The sequence below is a fragment of the Ixodes scapularis genome, unplaced genomic scaffold, assembly GCF_016920785.2.
Source record: "Ixodes scapularis isolate PalLabHiFi unplaced genomic scaffold, ASM1692078v2 PGA_scaffold0__279_contigs__length_252992795, whole genome shotgun sequence".
NCBI classification, from domain to species: Eukaryota; Metazoa; Arthropoda; class Arachnida; order Ixodida; family Ixodidae; genus Ixodes; species Ixodes scapularis.
The window spans coordinates 222,428,098-222,441,952 of record NW_024609835.1 but is presented as its reverse complement, the minus strand read 5'-3'; the positions used below and the strand labels follow the sequence as shown (position 1 = coordinate 222,441,952).

The window sequence follows — 13,855 nt, the reverse complement described above, 5'->3', positions numbered from 1 at the left end:
GAGCTTAATCGTATCGACAGCAGGACACGGTAGCGGCCCCTCTGGGCAACCACCACCGTCCGCTTTCAACTTATGCGAGCCCGAGGGCACCGTCCTCAACATTAAACTCGCGATGAAAAAAGAAGTGGAGAGGAAGCTAAATGCCAGAGGCGAGCTCCAAAGCGAGCATTCCCACGAGGGGGTTTCTTTCGACGTCAAGAGACGGCCAAGCTGAGAAGACTCAGAGCCCAAGCCGCCATCACGCCGGCCCGCACCCAGCGATGGGCGCAGAAGCGAAGAACACCGTTGTCAGCGCTTCGGCTGCAATAGATCACGACCGCAGCCTGATATCAAGAAAGCTTCGACTAGAAGAAGAAGCCTACTCCAAGGGCTGCATCTACTGCACAAATCGCGACGTAGAGTGCGACGAGCATCACCTCATATGGGACTACCCAAACTTCGATAAGGAGAGAACGAAAACCCTGGACGCGCTAGACTAACAGTCCGCCCCACCTCCTTGAAAGCCTGGTGTTGACGTGAGGGAAAAAGAGACAAGCGCGTCGCGGTCCTGTCCGGGATGCTCTATTACCTGAGCGAGACCGGGCTGGACATGCACATATAAGGGGGTCGTTCCCCCACGCGTGATCACAGCTGTACCGAAGTTATGTAAATCTATAATGTCGCGCGAAACCAACTATTTCTAAACTTGCAAATAAGTCGACAGCTTCAGTCTCCAGTGTCAATGAACGTCATTTGACTCATTCACTTAACTCTTAACCACACATTTTCCAGGCGAACGTAAAAAGAACATAGAAGCGCAAAATCTGTTCAAGTGTTTTGAATATTCTTTTAAACCAACTTGTCTCCTCCAAGACGTTAAATGGTATAACCGTAGGCCCTTGCTAAATCTCCAACTTTATTGTCCGTGTAGCGTTTAGGCTATAGCACTGTTGACGTGAGCAAGCTCGACGGGCTTGTAAACTCGGAGCGACCGGAAGTCGGTTAGGACGCAAGTAGGGGTTCATCTTTGTAAGCAGTAAAAGAGACGCCGGGCTTGTGGATAATGTTTAGAGCGCATGCTCAGAAAAAGCTCACATTAATAGGTTGATAAGTCCTGAAATTGTGATAATGTGGAATGCACGTAGCAAAATTACTCTGGAAGCTCGCCATCAGCACGCGCTCAGCAGACGATCACACAGCAATGGCCACCATTCAATAGGCGGTCCTCCAGAATTGACGTCACAGCGAACTTTCGGCTCATAAAAAGAATGAACAAATCCCACCTTAAGGCCGCTACTCGAAACGTCGATGAAAACTACCAATTCTCCAAACAAACGCCGCGCCGCCCCCCCCCCCCCCCCCCCTCAAAAAAAAAAAAGAAAAGAGAAAACAAGCAGCGCGAGATTTGTTTAAATTTTTCGAATATTCTTCTGAACGAACTTGTCTCCTACAAGACGTTCCATCGAAAAGCCGAAGTCCCTCGAGAAATATCCAACTTTTTTTGTCCTTGTAGCATTGATGCTTTGTAGCACTGGTGACATAAGTAGCATTACAAAGCTCGACAGGCTTGCAAAGACAGAGCGACCGAAGTCGCTTGAGATGCAAGCAGGGTTTGTGTTTGTAAACATCAGAACGGTCTATTAGCGGCGAGATGTTACGGTGGTGCCCTCGTATGGTTCCCTCTCGTGACGTCATGACCTTGCGAACAACAAGTTCAATGGTGTTTGTAATGAGCAGTGTGGAAGCTTGAAATCATTGGGCTCTTAAACCAACTTTGCCAAAACCGTCAAAATTCAAGTTCCTAGGTTCTTCTTATATCCGTCAATGAAAAATCCTTTCCTGACGTCAAATTCAGCATTGGGCCAATCGGGGCAGGCCGACCACAGCGACGCTTTCGATCGCGCACGTCGCCAATAGATAACGTCATGCTGACTATATATAGGGTGGCTATACCATAGGGTTGTAGTCACTAACGTATTCACTTGACGCCATCTGTGAGGGCAACGTTTAGAGCGCATGCTCAGAACTAGTTCACATTAATAGGCTGCCAAGAGCGACAATCTTAATGGTGGGGAATGCACGTTGCAAAAGAACTGTGGAAGTTCGCCATGAGCACGCGCTCGGCATTCGCGCACGCAGCTATGGCCGCCAGTGAACACTCCCTATTGATTTTGTCGGCTTTGTCGAAGGTGTTCGACGATAAAGATTGTGCTAGCCACAACCGGTCGTGGTGCAAACGTTCCACGTGTTGTCTAAGCTCCATGATTTAGCTTACATGGCAAAATAAAGCGCGCGGGTGTTCAGTTTACAGCCCGGAGCAGCGGCTCAACTCGCAAGGAAAGTTACCGCTTCTGGCAACTTCTTTTTTGCATACTTCCCCCTTATAGAAAACAAACAAAAAACAAAACGAAAGTACGTTTATTAGTTTGCTGGGGGGGGGGGGGGGGGAGCATAAAGAAAAGGAACAAAGATAATTTCGGAGGTCGTATTAGCTAGTCGTATTTTTTTTTTCTTTAGATTTATGTCTGTGTACGACGGTGCGACAAATAAATGAAAAAGAAGTTAATCCTCGGGTATGCGTTCCTTCGAAGAAGTAGAATCATTCGACTTCAGTCACGCGGATATGATTTCTGGCGGTTCATGTCTTCCTACTTCCAAAGGACTATTTATCTTTTAAAGGACGTTCTAACATGCCTGACAAGCTCATCAACAAGGTAACTTTTATTTGAAATAGGCTCTACTAATTTAGAAATATTGGTTGATCAAAAGTAACTTGTTCTATGGAAATTTAGACAGCGGAAAGTTAATTTGCTGCAAGGTGTGTCTGATGTGTCAGCTCAGTAATTTAGCCAATGCAGTTCGAAATCTATAATCTTGCATATATAGCAGGCATCACGCCATTCGGATATAATATGAATGCAAGCCGGTACGACGCTTCTCCAGATGGAATCGGGTAACGACGGGAATCGAAACAGGCATACCGGTGTTCTTTAGTCCAAGATTTTGTTTCATGCGTGCTCCGAGCTGACGGCAGAAAAGTGAAGCTACAATGCTTTTATGGTGTCCATTCTTCTCCTTTTCTTCATGGCGTTTGCGGTTTTATAAATATGAACTATAGTTAATTTCGCTTTATGTGCGAGCGAAGCCGAAGCAACAATCACGAGCTTTTGCCCGAAACCATGCATCGACCGCACGTGCGCGCGTGCGCGGCAAGGAGCCTGAGAAGCCGGAGCCCGCTCTTGGAGCTTCTGGTGCGCTTGTACAGGGACCACGAAGCGATATTGGGCAGGAGTGTCTGTCACTTTACTCACGCTTTACTGCCGGTATACTCTGTTCCCCCCTAAGCTGAGACTGCAGTCAAAGGTACAAGCGCGAGCTAGCCCGCGCTCCTGGCTTAGAGAGGTGCACTTCTAGCGCGTGTGGTGGTTCTGTGGAAGTACGCCTCAAATCACCGTCCTGGAGCTCTCGTTCTTTTGCCATTGGCTGCAGCCTCAGCTTATAAGGATACGGAAACTAATGTTTTGCATTTTTATTTTTTTTGTTTAGATGTGGTCCATGTTGTGCCGGCCGCCCAGAAGCACTAGCCTAGACTTATGTTTCTGGGCTGCAGGCAGAGAAGTCGAGAAAACTAGTTTTAGAACTAATGAATTGATTTCGAAATTATGTCTGGTGACGGCTTGTGAATCTCTGTTGGAATGCCGTCAAGTCGTAAGTTCGTATGAAGTAGCGCCAATTCGCGGCAGTATGGCTCTCTTGTAGAGTTACTTAGCCGTGAATCTGACTTGGCGGAGAACGCTCGTAAGCTGAGACTGGAGCCAAAGCTACAAGCGCGAGCTAGCCCGCGCTCCGGGCTTCTATAGAGGAGGCTGAGCGTAGCCTCCGTTATAGGGAGTATACACTGAACGCCATATTTGTGGGTGCTGTTTAGAGCACATGCCCAGAACGAGCCCACATTAATAGGCTGCTAAGACCGACACTCTTGATGGAGCGGAATGCACGTTGCAAAACAACTGTGGAAGCTCGCCGTCAGCACGCGCTCAGCATTCGCGCACACAGCTATACCCGCCAGTGAATACTCCCTATAGGAAGTATTCACTGGCGGCCATAGCTGTGTGCGCGACTGCTGAACGCGTGCTGATGGCTAGCTTCCAGGGTTCTTTTGCAACGTGCATAAAACACCGTCAAAATGGCCGGTCTTAGCAGCCTATTAATGGAAGCTCGTTCTCAGCATGCTCTAGACAACACCCACAAATATGGCGCCCAGTGAATACTCTTTATACAGAAGGCTATACTTTGAGACGTGCATTTCTAGCGCGAGCGCTCAATTGTTCTGCAAAACAACGCTTTAAAGCAGCGACCTCGAGCTCTCGCGATTGTGAAATTTGCTGCAGTGTCAGCTCTACAGTGCTTCTGCAACGTGAATTACAATCTAGATCGCCGTTCTTTGCAGACGTTAGGTAGGAACTTGATCTGAGGATGCAGAACCTCTGTCAAGCCAACCATACACCATTGCTGGGTAGTGACGGTTATTTCTAGTTGCTGGTTTCCCCTAGCAAGTACTTCTGCGGTGTCAAACTAACAGGGTGAAGCGAATGCTTGCGGCACATAAAATACCCGCAAGGCTGTAAATGACGTTACGGGCACCATGGTTACGGGCAATCCATGTATAGGCCATAGGGCGTACAGTCCTCGGATATTATTACTATCGATTGTTACACGATGACGCCACCAAGCGGCAAGGCTCGCAACTACAGTATCCTTGTCCGAGCGAGAACTATTGACACCACGAGCGTGATACACATTGCGCTTCCCGCTGGCTGATTTTGAAACGAGGGAGCTCACGTCATTGCGTTTCCGTACCCCTTTAAGGGCTAGCAAAGTGTAGTTGAACCAAAGTATAGGGAGTATTCACTGGCGGCCATAGCTGCGTGCAGGAATGCTGAGCGCGTGCTGATGGCGAGCTTAAGCAGTTCTTTTGCAACGTGCATTCCGCCTCATCAAGATTGCCGCTCTTGGCAGCCTATTAATCTGTTTGTTCCCAGCATGCACTCTAAACAGCGCACTCATATATCGCGTCTAGTGAATACTCCATATAGACTACTAGGGCGGCTGGCCGCCGCCATATGTCTGCTCGTGCGGAATAGCCCGTGAAATTTCCAGCTCCTCAAAACTATGTTCACGCGCACGCTGCACGTGCTTGCACACATGGAGCACCAGTCGGGGCGCCATTCTTGCATTACGTAGCTTGCAAACATCGTTAATTCTGGGTACTGACGGTGCTTTTAAAACGACAGCTTTCAGGGCGACACTTTGTAGACTTTGCGCTCGTGGGCTGTCGTCTGCGCTATGGAAGAGCCCTTCTCTCCCCTCATGGCGCGAGGAGAGTTAAGGATTTGCACTTGTTTGCATTTTTTTGCCATTCATCCAACCAGTCTAAAATGTTGTAAAGAAAATCTATCTTCTCGTCGTTTAGAGCCGGGTGCACAGGCTCTTGGAACCTATCTTTCAGCCTGCTTCCTTTGTCGGGTGTCTTGACATTCACGACTTTCCACCATGTTAGTATAATCTCAATAAAAGTGGCAGTCTCCTTGAAAAACTTCAGGTTGTGTTTATCTCCAATGGCACGAAGAGCACTCTGAAGAGAGCTGTCAAATATCTGGAGAGCAAGCTTCACGTGCTGCATCTTAAAGAAGAACTCCGCTAATTTTTTGGTAGACTGCGATTTGACTGGAAATTTGCAGACCGCATCAATATTCATATCTAAACCAATATTCAAAATATTAAAAAAAATTCGTTAAGTTATTAAATTTTTAAGTTACGCCGGCCGCGAGGGCTCCCGGAGGATTATTGTGTGGTGTCTCCGGGCCTGTAGGAAAAACTGAACTACATGGAGCTAAATAAAGGAAGGCGACAAGAGTTTGGGATGTGATCATAACAGATTGGTAATCACTTTCGGAGGAAAGCCAACGGAAAAGAGAGTCAGTGAACCTATGAATCCACACCACATAACGCGAGCTGAAGCACAAACCATGCATTGCACAAAAATTGGAAGAAGAGGTGGAAACCAGGCAGGTGAAGACGTATGAGAGCCTTGTGCGGTAGTGGAAGGACCACCTCGAAAAACTAAAAAGACCGACACGGAGGAAGAGGAGGAGAAAAAGATGGTGGGACGTGGAGGTGAGGGAGGCCATTGCAAGAAGGCAACTGGCAGACAGAACTCTGCGTGGGACCATCAGGAAACTAAAGGAGGAAAAAAAAAGCCGCCCTACAGAAGGATTCAAGAGAGTTGAGGGAATACCAGAGCAGGCAAATAGAGTTGACAGCTCTGATTCAAAGCAAGATGGCCAGGGTAGATAAGAGATTCCTGGAAGAACTCCGGGAGGCAAGACGTGAGGCCCCACTGAAGCTGTTGCGACATGAACAGGGCCAAACAGGCCGACCAAGGGAGGGTGCGGTAATCACAGACGATGCGACGGGAGGGGAGCTGGATCCTGGAGAAACCAACTGGTACATTTAAAGCGGATTGCGAACATGTTCGCAGGGGACAGCCGACATATTGAGAGCGAGGATGGGGAGACGGAGGACGAACTGCAGGAGCAACCGTGCCGAGAGAGAATTATGGAGAGGGAGTTAAAGAGAGCAGTCAAAAAGATGGGCGGAAACACAGCCACTGGAATGGACGGTATCGCAATGAGGCTGGTGAAATAACTGGGGCCAGAGACGAGAGCACGGCTGCGTGAGATCCTCATACAGATCCCGAGAGAGAATGGGTGCCGGTGAATTGGCGAACATCAAGACTCCGACTCATCTTCAAAGGAAAAGGGCAAAAGTCAACGCTCGGCCACTGTTGCCCCATAGCGATCACATCGGTACTCTTCCGCGAGTTCGCACAGATAAAACGAGACCGACTGCAGACATGGGCAGAGGCAGAAGGAGTCCTGGGGGAGCTAAAGAACGGTTTCCGGTGGGGGAGACGCCTTGAGGACAACTTATTTGTGCTTACGCAGGCCAGGCCATAGAGATCGCCCAGTGGGAGAGGCTTCCACTGGACCTCTGTTTCCTCGATATCAGCAGGGCCTACGACTCAGCCGACCATGAGAAGCTGTGGAGGGATCTAGCAAAAGCGGGGGCTCGGAGGGGAGTGGATCAACCTGCTGAAGGAAATCTACAGGGAGACGACTGTGGTGGCAAAGTGGCAAAAAGATGACTTATCCAGTAGCCATCACCAAGGGTCTAAGACAGGGATGACCTCTGTCGCCACTGCTGTTTATGCTCTACCTAGCGGGCTTCGAAAATAGACTGCAGGACTGCGCCTAGGGCTCTATCCTGGATTATAAGGAGGCGGGAACCAGCGGGGGAGGAAAAATCCCTGGGCTAATCTATGCCGACAATATCGCCCTGATGGCAGACTCCCTGGCGGGCCTGCAGGCCCTCATGAACGAGTGCAACACAATTGGGTGCGGCACAGGGGCTGAGTTTCAGTGCTACGATGTCGGCATTAATGGGCTTCAGGGACAGAGGAGACAGCGAGGCAGATGACCTGATAATCCATGGGGAACAAGTACCATGGGTATCACAATACAAGTACCTGGGGATCCACATCCAGGAGGGCTAAAACTACCTCGAAGACCGTGAGACCAGGCTCTAGGCTAAGAGCAGGAGTTTCAAGGTGATATCGATTGCCAGAGCCCTCTGGGGTTATAACCGTTTCGAAATCTCCCGGGCGGTGTGGAAGATGGCGGCAGTGCCGGGTCTCACCTTTACAAATGAAGATCTGTGTCTGGCGTCTCGCACGCACTTTTTGGCGCACCTCTAGGTGCGCCAAAAAGAGGTGGGACGGGAGGCACTGGGAGCCAGCCGAGGAACACCTAACGAGGCAGTGCAGCTGGACATAGGGTGGTCCAGCTTCGATGCCAGAAAGGCCCGGTGGTCCAAGCTGGGCTTTGAACGACGCCTCTGCCAAATGCAGGAAAAGCGGTGGCCAAGACCGGCTTTCAAATACATCCACCTCAAGAGCCTCAGGACTAGGTGGGTGCAACAGAAACGCCACCTGCCCCTCCCCCCCCCCCCCCCCCCCCCCGGTATCGCATAAACAGTTCTCTCCTCCACCCGACTTCAGAAAAACTGGAAACGATACGCACGAGAGTCGTCGAGACCAAGACTCTACGTTGGGCGGAGAATGCGGGGCAGAAGCTGGCACTTGCCCGTTACGCCAGGGAAAAACAGGAAGTGAGGAAGATGGAATTCATGCGCAACGGTAGGGGCAGTGGACTTCTGTTCGACACCCGAGGAGGCGTGCTGCGAACACGCGTGCTTCGGGCCAAGTACACAGACGCCGACGTGCGACGCACCCTGTGCACACAGGGGGCCGAAGAAACGCTGCAGCACGGCATTCTGGAGTGCTCGGGCCTGCAGTCGGAGATGCCGTGCGGCGGAAACATGGTGGTGGCGTTGGGTTTGCGGTAAATCGACGAAGAGGGCAACGACGGCGCCGACATCACCGTGGGCAGGGACCCGCGGCCTATACCGGTGGTGCAATGGACGAAAAGAAGACTGGACCACTGGTGCAAGAAAAACCAAGATGATAATAACAGATAATTTTGGCTAGATACAGTACGCTGGGATCCCCATATGCAAAGGGGTTAGCCGCATATCCAAATCTAAATTCAAATTCGCTACCCGCGTACGTCACGGATGTGCAGGCGGACCAGCGACTCGGGCAGCCTCGAAGTGGCTTTCCGGGCGCCAGCGATCGAGATTATTTTTCCGCAGCTTCAAGGTTGAAAGTTCCTTTGGAATGGGTAGCAATCTGTGCTCCGCGACAGATCGTAGAAGCAATGCCGGGAAAAAGCTTCTTTTTACAATTGTTTTCGGGGGAGAAAAAAAAAAGCGTTCCCCGGCAGCAATGGAGGCCAGCCACGTCAAGGTGCGCTTGCGATACCTGTGTGCCCAGAGAACTAGTGTCACGTGAAACATTTTCACTTTTGCTCGGTATACTTTATAGCCGCGTGCTGCGAGTTGGCTATCCTTCAGCAGCTGAAACAGCTTCAAGAGCGGCAAGCGCAAACTCAAGCCGGCTGTGACGACTACGACATCTGCCCAAAGAGCGCTAATAATATCGTGAAAAATAGTACACAATCTAGCACTATAGTGATATTTTGCAGAGTAACATTTGTCATTCACAATTGGTTCAGTGATTCTTTTTAATGTATTTCCAAACACTAAATCTGTCTCGGACGTCGAGTTTAGCTCAGGCTACTCTCGGAGTTCCACTCACGCGGCCCATATGTTGAAAAAGAGACGTGGGCGTCTAAACAAAGTTGAAGTCTGAATGTAGGCATAACTGTCTACATATTGTTGTTCCCGTCTGTTATTACAGAGGTTTATGGAGCAGGTATTGAGCTCCCTTAATGTACGATAGAGCCTTTGCCTCGTTTTTCAAATGGTTGGCGTGGAATATTCTTTGCGGAAGAAGTGATGAAAACGTCTTTAATTTATTGTATTGCGGAAACTTTTTATATAGGGCTCAAAAGATATTTTTAAATCATGAAAATATTAATTTCGTTGAGTGGAGGCACGCAAATTTACAGCAGATGGAAGCTCTGCATTATCAAAGCTTAATTAAAAAAAAGAAATCTTATATAGAATCACTCCTTCAAATGTGCTCTCGCAGGTGGATGTTTGAACGCGTTCCATTCTGCTCCAAAAGTAAAAAAAAAAAGAAAAAAATATGGGTACACATCTTTTTAGCAACTTTTGTTAACTTATTTTGAATTAAAAATTTTGTGATGTCTTTTTGTTCCTTACGCACTATTGCATCTTCACTCAAATATTCTTTATTTGAAGATCAACAATGTATATATGAATTTCATACGCATTCCACTGCACTTGATGTTTGGTTTGGTGGTTGCAGAGCTCTTTTAATTGTCACATTGACGCGATCTTCATGACCAGTAACCTGCCATCTGATCTACAAGAATGCAGCTCATTTCATTCTATACATTTTATTGTTTAAGAGAATCGCCGTCTTCATTTGTTAGGTCCCAGCCCAGCACGCACGTGTTCGTCGCTTTGGAAGGCGAGCACGAATGGCATCGACCAGAAGCGCTTTTCAGAAATGGTCTATAGATCTTTTACTAAACTGCTTAAGCAGCAAAGGGCATATTCCTGCCACAGGAGTAGTTACACGTCCTGGCGCCTGCAACAGTAACTTTTCTAAAGGAAATCGAAAGCAAATTGCAGGTTCCTTCAAGTTATACGAGCGTTTGGGGCATCTGTACACACAGTACAGATGCCCCAAACGTGGTGCTTTGGCAATTTGTCAAAAAATATACTGCGTGACTCTTCGACCTTTCTTCGCGAGCCATCTTCTAATAAAACGAGAACTAATTTGCTAGCGATATCACGAAACTAAGAATCCCAGGTTAGCGGTTGTACTGCACTGGCTAAATTTCTCATCTACAGCTAAGAGACCGATTACCCGTTGAGGCGCATCTCCATCAAGGCTGTATAAACATAAAGAGCAAACCAATTTCTGCGCGCGTTCAGTTCACCGCTGTTGACTCCACTTCACTTCGTTCTTCCGATGAAGTGTGATGGAACGATGCTCCGCCTCACCCCATGGTTCCCCTCGGGAAGATGGTGTAATTTTGTGTCAAACTACAACATCTGCGGGGTGAAATTAACGCCAACTTTTGCAAGCACCGCAAACGCTCGCGGCGCATACCATAGTGGCTTGGCTTCGAATGACGTCACATACAATCTACACCTTTTCTATAACTCGCGCGCGACGCCACTGCGAAGATGCTTTACACAAATGTAGTTCAGCCCCTTGTTTGAATACGAGGCTCTTGGCCCAAATTGCGAGCAAAATGCATATTTTTTTTGTGTAAGGTTTGTCAAACTATTAGGCACTGGAGAAACTCAGCCATCTCGTTTAATCCTTATTCCGAACACTTTTTGTTCACGTTCTGCCGATGTAAAAGCACGGCAAAAGAGACCATGTATGCACCTGATGTAGACACTCCTTCGTCTCCTTCCGCGCAATAATCTCCGTATGCTGTGGTCAGCGTCACCATGAAAACGATGTTTCTTCTTTATGGAGCAACGCGCAAACGCAGCGTCTACAGCCAGCAACGGCAGACGCCATCTTCCGACTGGCGTCTGCCAATGTGAGCTCGTCAACGCTAATTAAAGTCGCACGCGCGCCATTGTTGAGTTGTGAGTATCCTTTTGGGTGTATGCGTCTATTGACCTTCTGTGACCGTAGAAGGCACACTTTATCGTGCGAAAGGAGACGGTGACGTGGCGAGATCAGGTACGTACCTGGACCTTTCTGTCGTGCTTTCAGTGAGCGGAACATGAACAAAAAAAGTCGTATTCTTCGCCCGCAGTGTGCGATGAAACGAAAACGGTAGCCCTATCACGGTCGCGCAACGCGGGTTCGAATGGTGCAGTCAGGTACCTGAGGACGGAGGTGCGACCTGGTTAATTCTCAAGGCGGTCGTGGGTGGCGCCGTGGATGTCACTGACGACCGCCACGATTGCTCGGTGATGCCTGAAGTGGTTAAGGGCAATGAAAGTTTCTAAAACCATCCAACATTACGCGTAGCAACTGGAAACTGCTAAAGTGGGATTTCGCATGACGCGACTAATGTTTTAAAACAAGTCTTTCAAGCAGACGACATGAAGACCTTCCCTTCGTAGCGTCGCTACTAGTGATGGACCGAATCTGCCGAACTTCAGATTCGCCAAAGTTTGGCATACGCCGAACTTTTGAAGGGAGTTCGGCAAAAGTTTGGCGAAAATTCGGCAAACGTCTATGCACGCGCGAGAACACGACGAGGTGACGGGGCCATGGATTGCATTGGACGCCGTGCGGTCTTACAGTTACCATCGTGCAGTGTAGTACTACCAGCGGTTACGGCGAAGCGCGGAGTAGGCGACTTGGTAACTGTGTGTTTGTCAGTGTGGTTCTCTTCAATATTTTCTGCCTCAAGACCAGAAGATCGACCAGAAATTGACGCAAAAACGACGCAGGTCACTGTGCAAGTGACAAATGATGCCGTGCATTTGGGATGACGTGATTTTTACTTGATTTTTTCAGTGGTGCAACGAGATACCTGCAACATTGACTGACAAGCAGTTTAAAGCTCTTCTCGTCATTATAGCAATCGTGTTTTCCGCTCACAAGTGGTTAGTGCCAAAACAAAATAACATTTATTTTCAGTTAATATCATTTCGCGGTTTTCATCTAACCGCATAAAACTGAACACAGAACTATCGTGCTCGACGTTGCACATCCGGCACTCCTAACTCTTCCCATCTTCCTAAACGTGCGGTGTGTCCTAACATCAGAAACCGGAATTTAAAAAAAAAAATTAAAAACGAGACGCTGCGAATATGGGACGCATGCTTCATGCAAAGCTGAAGTGACAAATTGAAAAAACGTGGCTATTTACAAATATTATCGTCTCTTCTGGTGAAGGCTCAACAGCCATTGAAATCATTTTCGCGCAAAAAACGATGACTCGCAAAGAAAGTAAGAGCACAGTGTTACCGCCTTTATTTTAATAATGCACGGACAATTGCAAAAACGCGCTGACGAGGCCTCAAAACCGAAACTCGCATATAGTGACTTTGAACGCTACTACCCAAACCCATTGCCACACCACTTCTGCAAAAACTCACTTTACAATTACCATTAAACACAAAATGGCACCTATACAATTGTCTCGTAGAATATCACGTTATTTAGTAATAACTGTGTCAATATGCATAAAAAAACACCTAAAAACTTTTTTCGCACGGAAAATGATATATTAAGTTTTAGGTCTGGCAGCAACGTATTCTTGCCGAATCTTCAAAAAAAATTCGGCAAAAATTTGGATTGGCCGAATCCCGAGATTCGGCACTGAATTCCCGATTCGGCAGAAGCTCGGTCCAGCACAAGTCTTTAGTCGCGGCCATGCCGGGCCCCGACCGGCACTATATGACCGGCACTATTCCACGTAACCTCTTCTTCTGGCAGCAATTTGACAGGGTGAACGCTGCTAGTTTTTCTATATTTGATTCCTGCGACTGCCAATGCGTAGAAAAAAGGATCGTGCGTTTTGAATGGTACGAATGTCGATGATTGATTTCATTCGGTATTTAGCGAAAGTGAAAAAGTTGCTGCGCCGCCCTTTCGAACTAAAAGGTGTTAATAACCCCTTTTTAATATTATCGCCTTCTTATAAACTTGTTACACTAGCGCTCTTAACTGTCGTTAAGCCAACGACAGTTGACTCAACCGCGATCAGCCGAAATTACATGGCGTCGCCAATTGTCACTCAGCCGCTAACGATAATTGTGTTCCACTGAGCCAATTTCAGTTAACTCATGGAGGCTCGCCCCAAGAGAGCTAAAGATGGCGGCGTCCTTCGTATCACCGTCCATGGCCAGCACCAGCGAAGCACCTACTATTAACGAAGAATGGAAGAGGTATCTAGAAAGTAGTGTAGCACCAAATAATGTCGGAAGAGGTATGATTCGGGGCCAGAGCTGCCGCTAGAACGATCCCGGAACGTCGTGGAAGCCAAAACTCGGCAAATGACGTTCAGTGTGATGTCGGGGCCGATAAAACTTGCTTCATATTTCTCTTGGTCGAATTCGTGTGAAACGTTCTTATTTGTCGTTTCTCTACTCTAAAAAACACAGAGAAAAAATTAATCCATTCTCTTTTGTTTTAGACGTCTTATAATAAATGAAAAGTGTGGGCATAATTCAGTTGCATACAATTTTTTTTTTTAAGAACAGGTAATTGGACATTAGTTTGGGTTTTGTTTCGATTTGAACTGTGTCCCCTATCGCACATCTCAACTGGAGTTGATAGGCC

At 47.9% G+C, this 13,855-nt stretch overlaps 1 protein-coding gene across 1 annotated transcript in view; it reads left to right on the top strand.

Annotated features, from left to right (window-relative positions):
* The first annotated feature begins 2,669 nt into the window (after positions 1 to 2,669).
* The window catches only part of LOC121046223, a 28,349-nt gene continuing 17,163 nt past the window's right edge, over positions 2,670 to 13,855 (top strand). The window contains exon 1 of the mRNA XM_040500223.1: positions 2,670 to 2,693. Within this exon, the coding sequence (XP_040356157.1) occupies positions 2,670 to 2,693 (24 nt within the window). The remainder of the gene's footprint in view (positions 2,694 to 13,855) is intronic.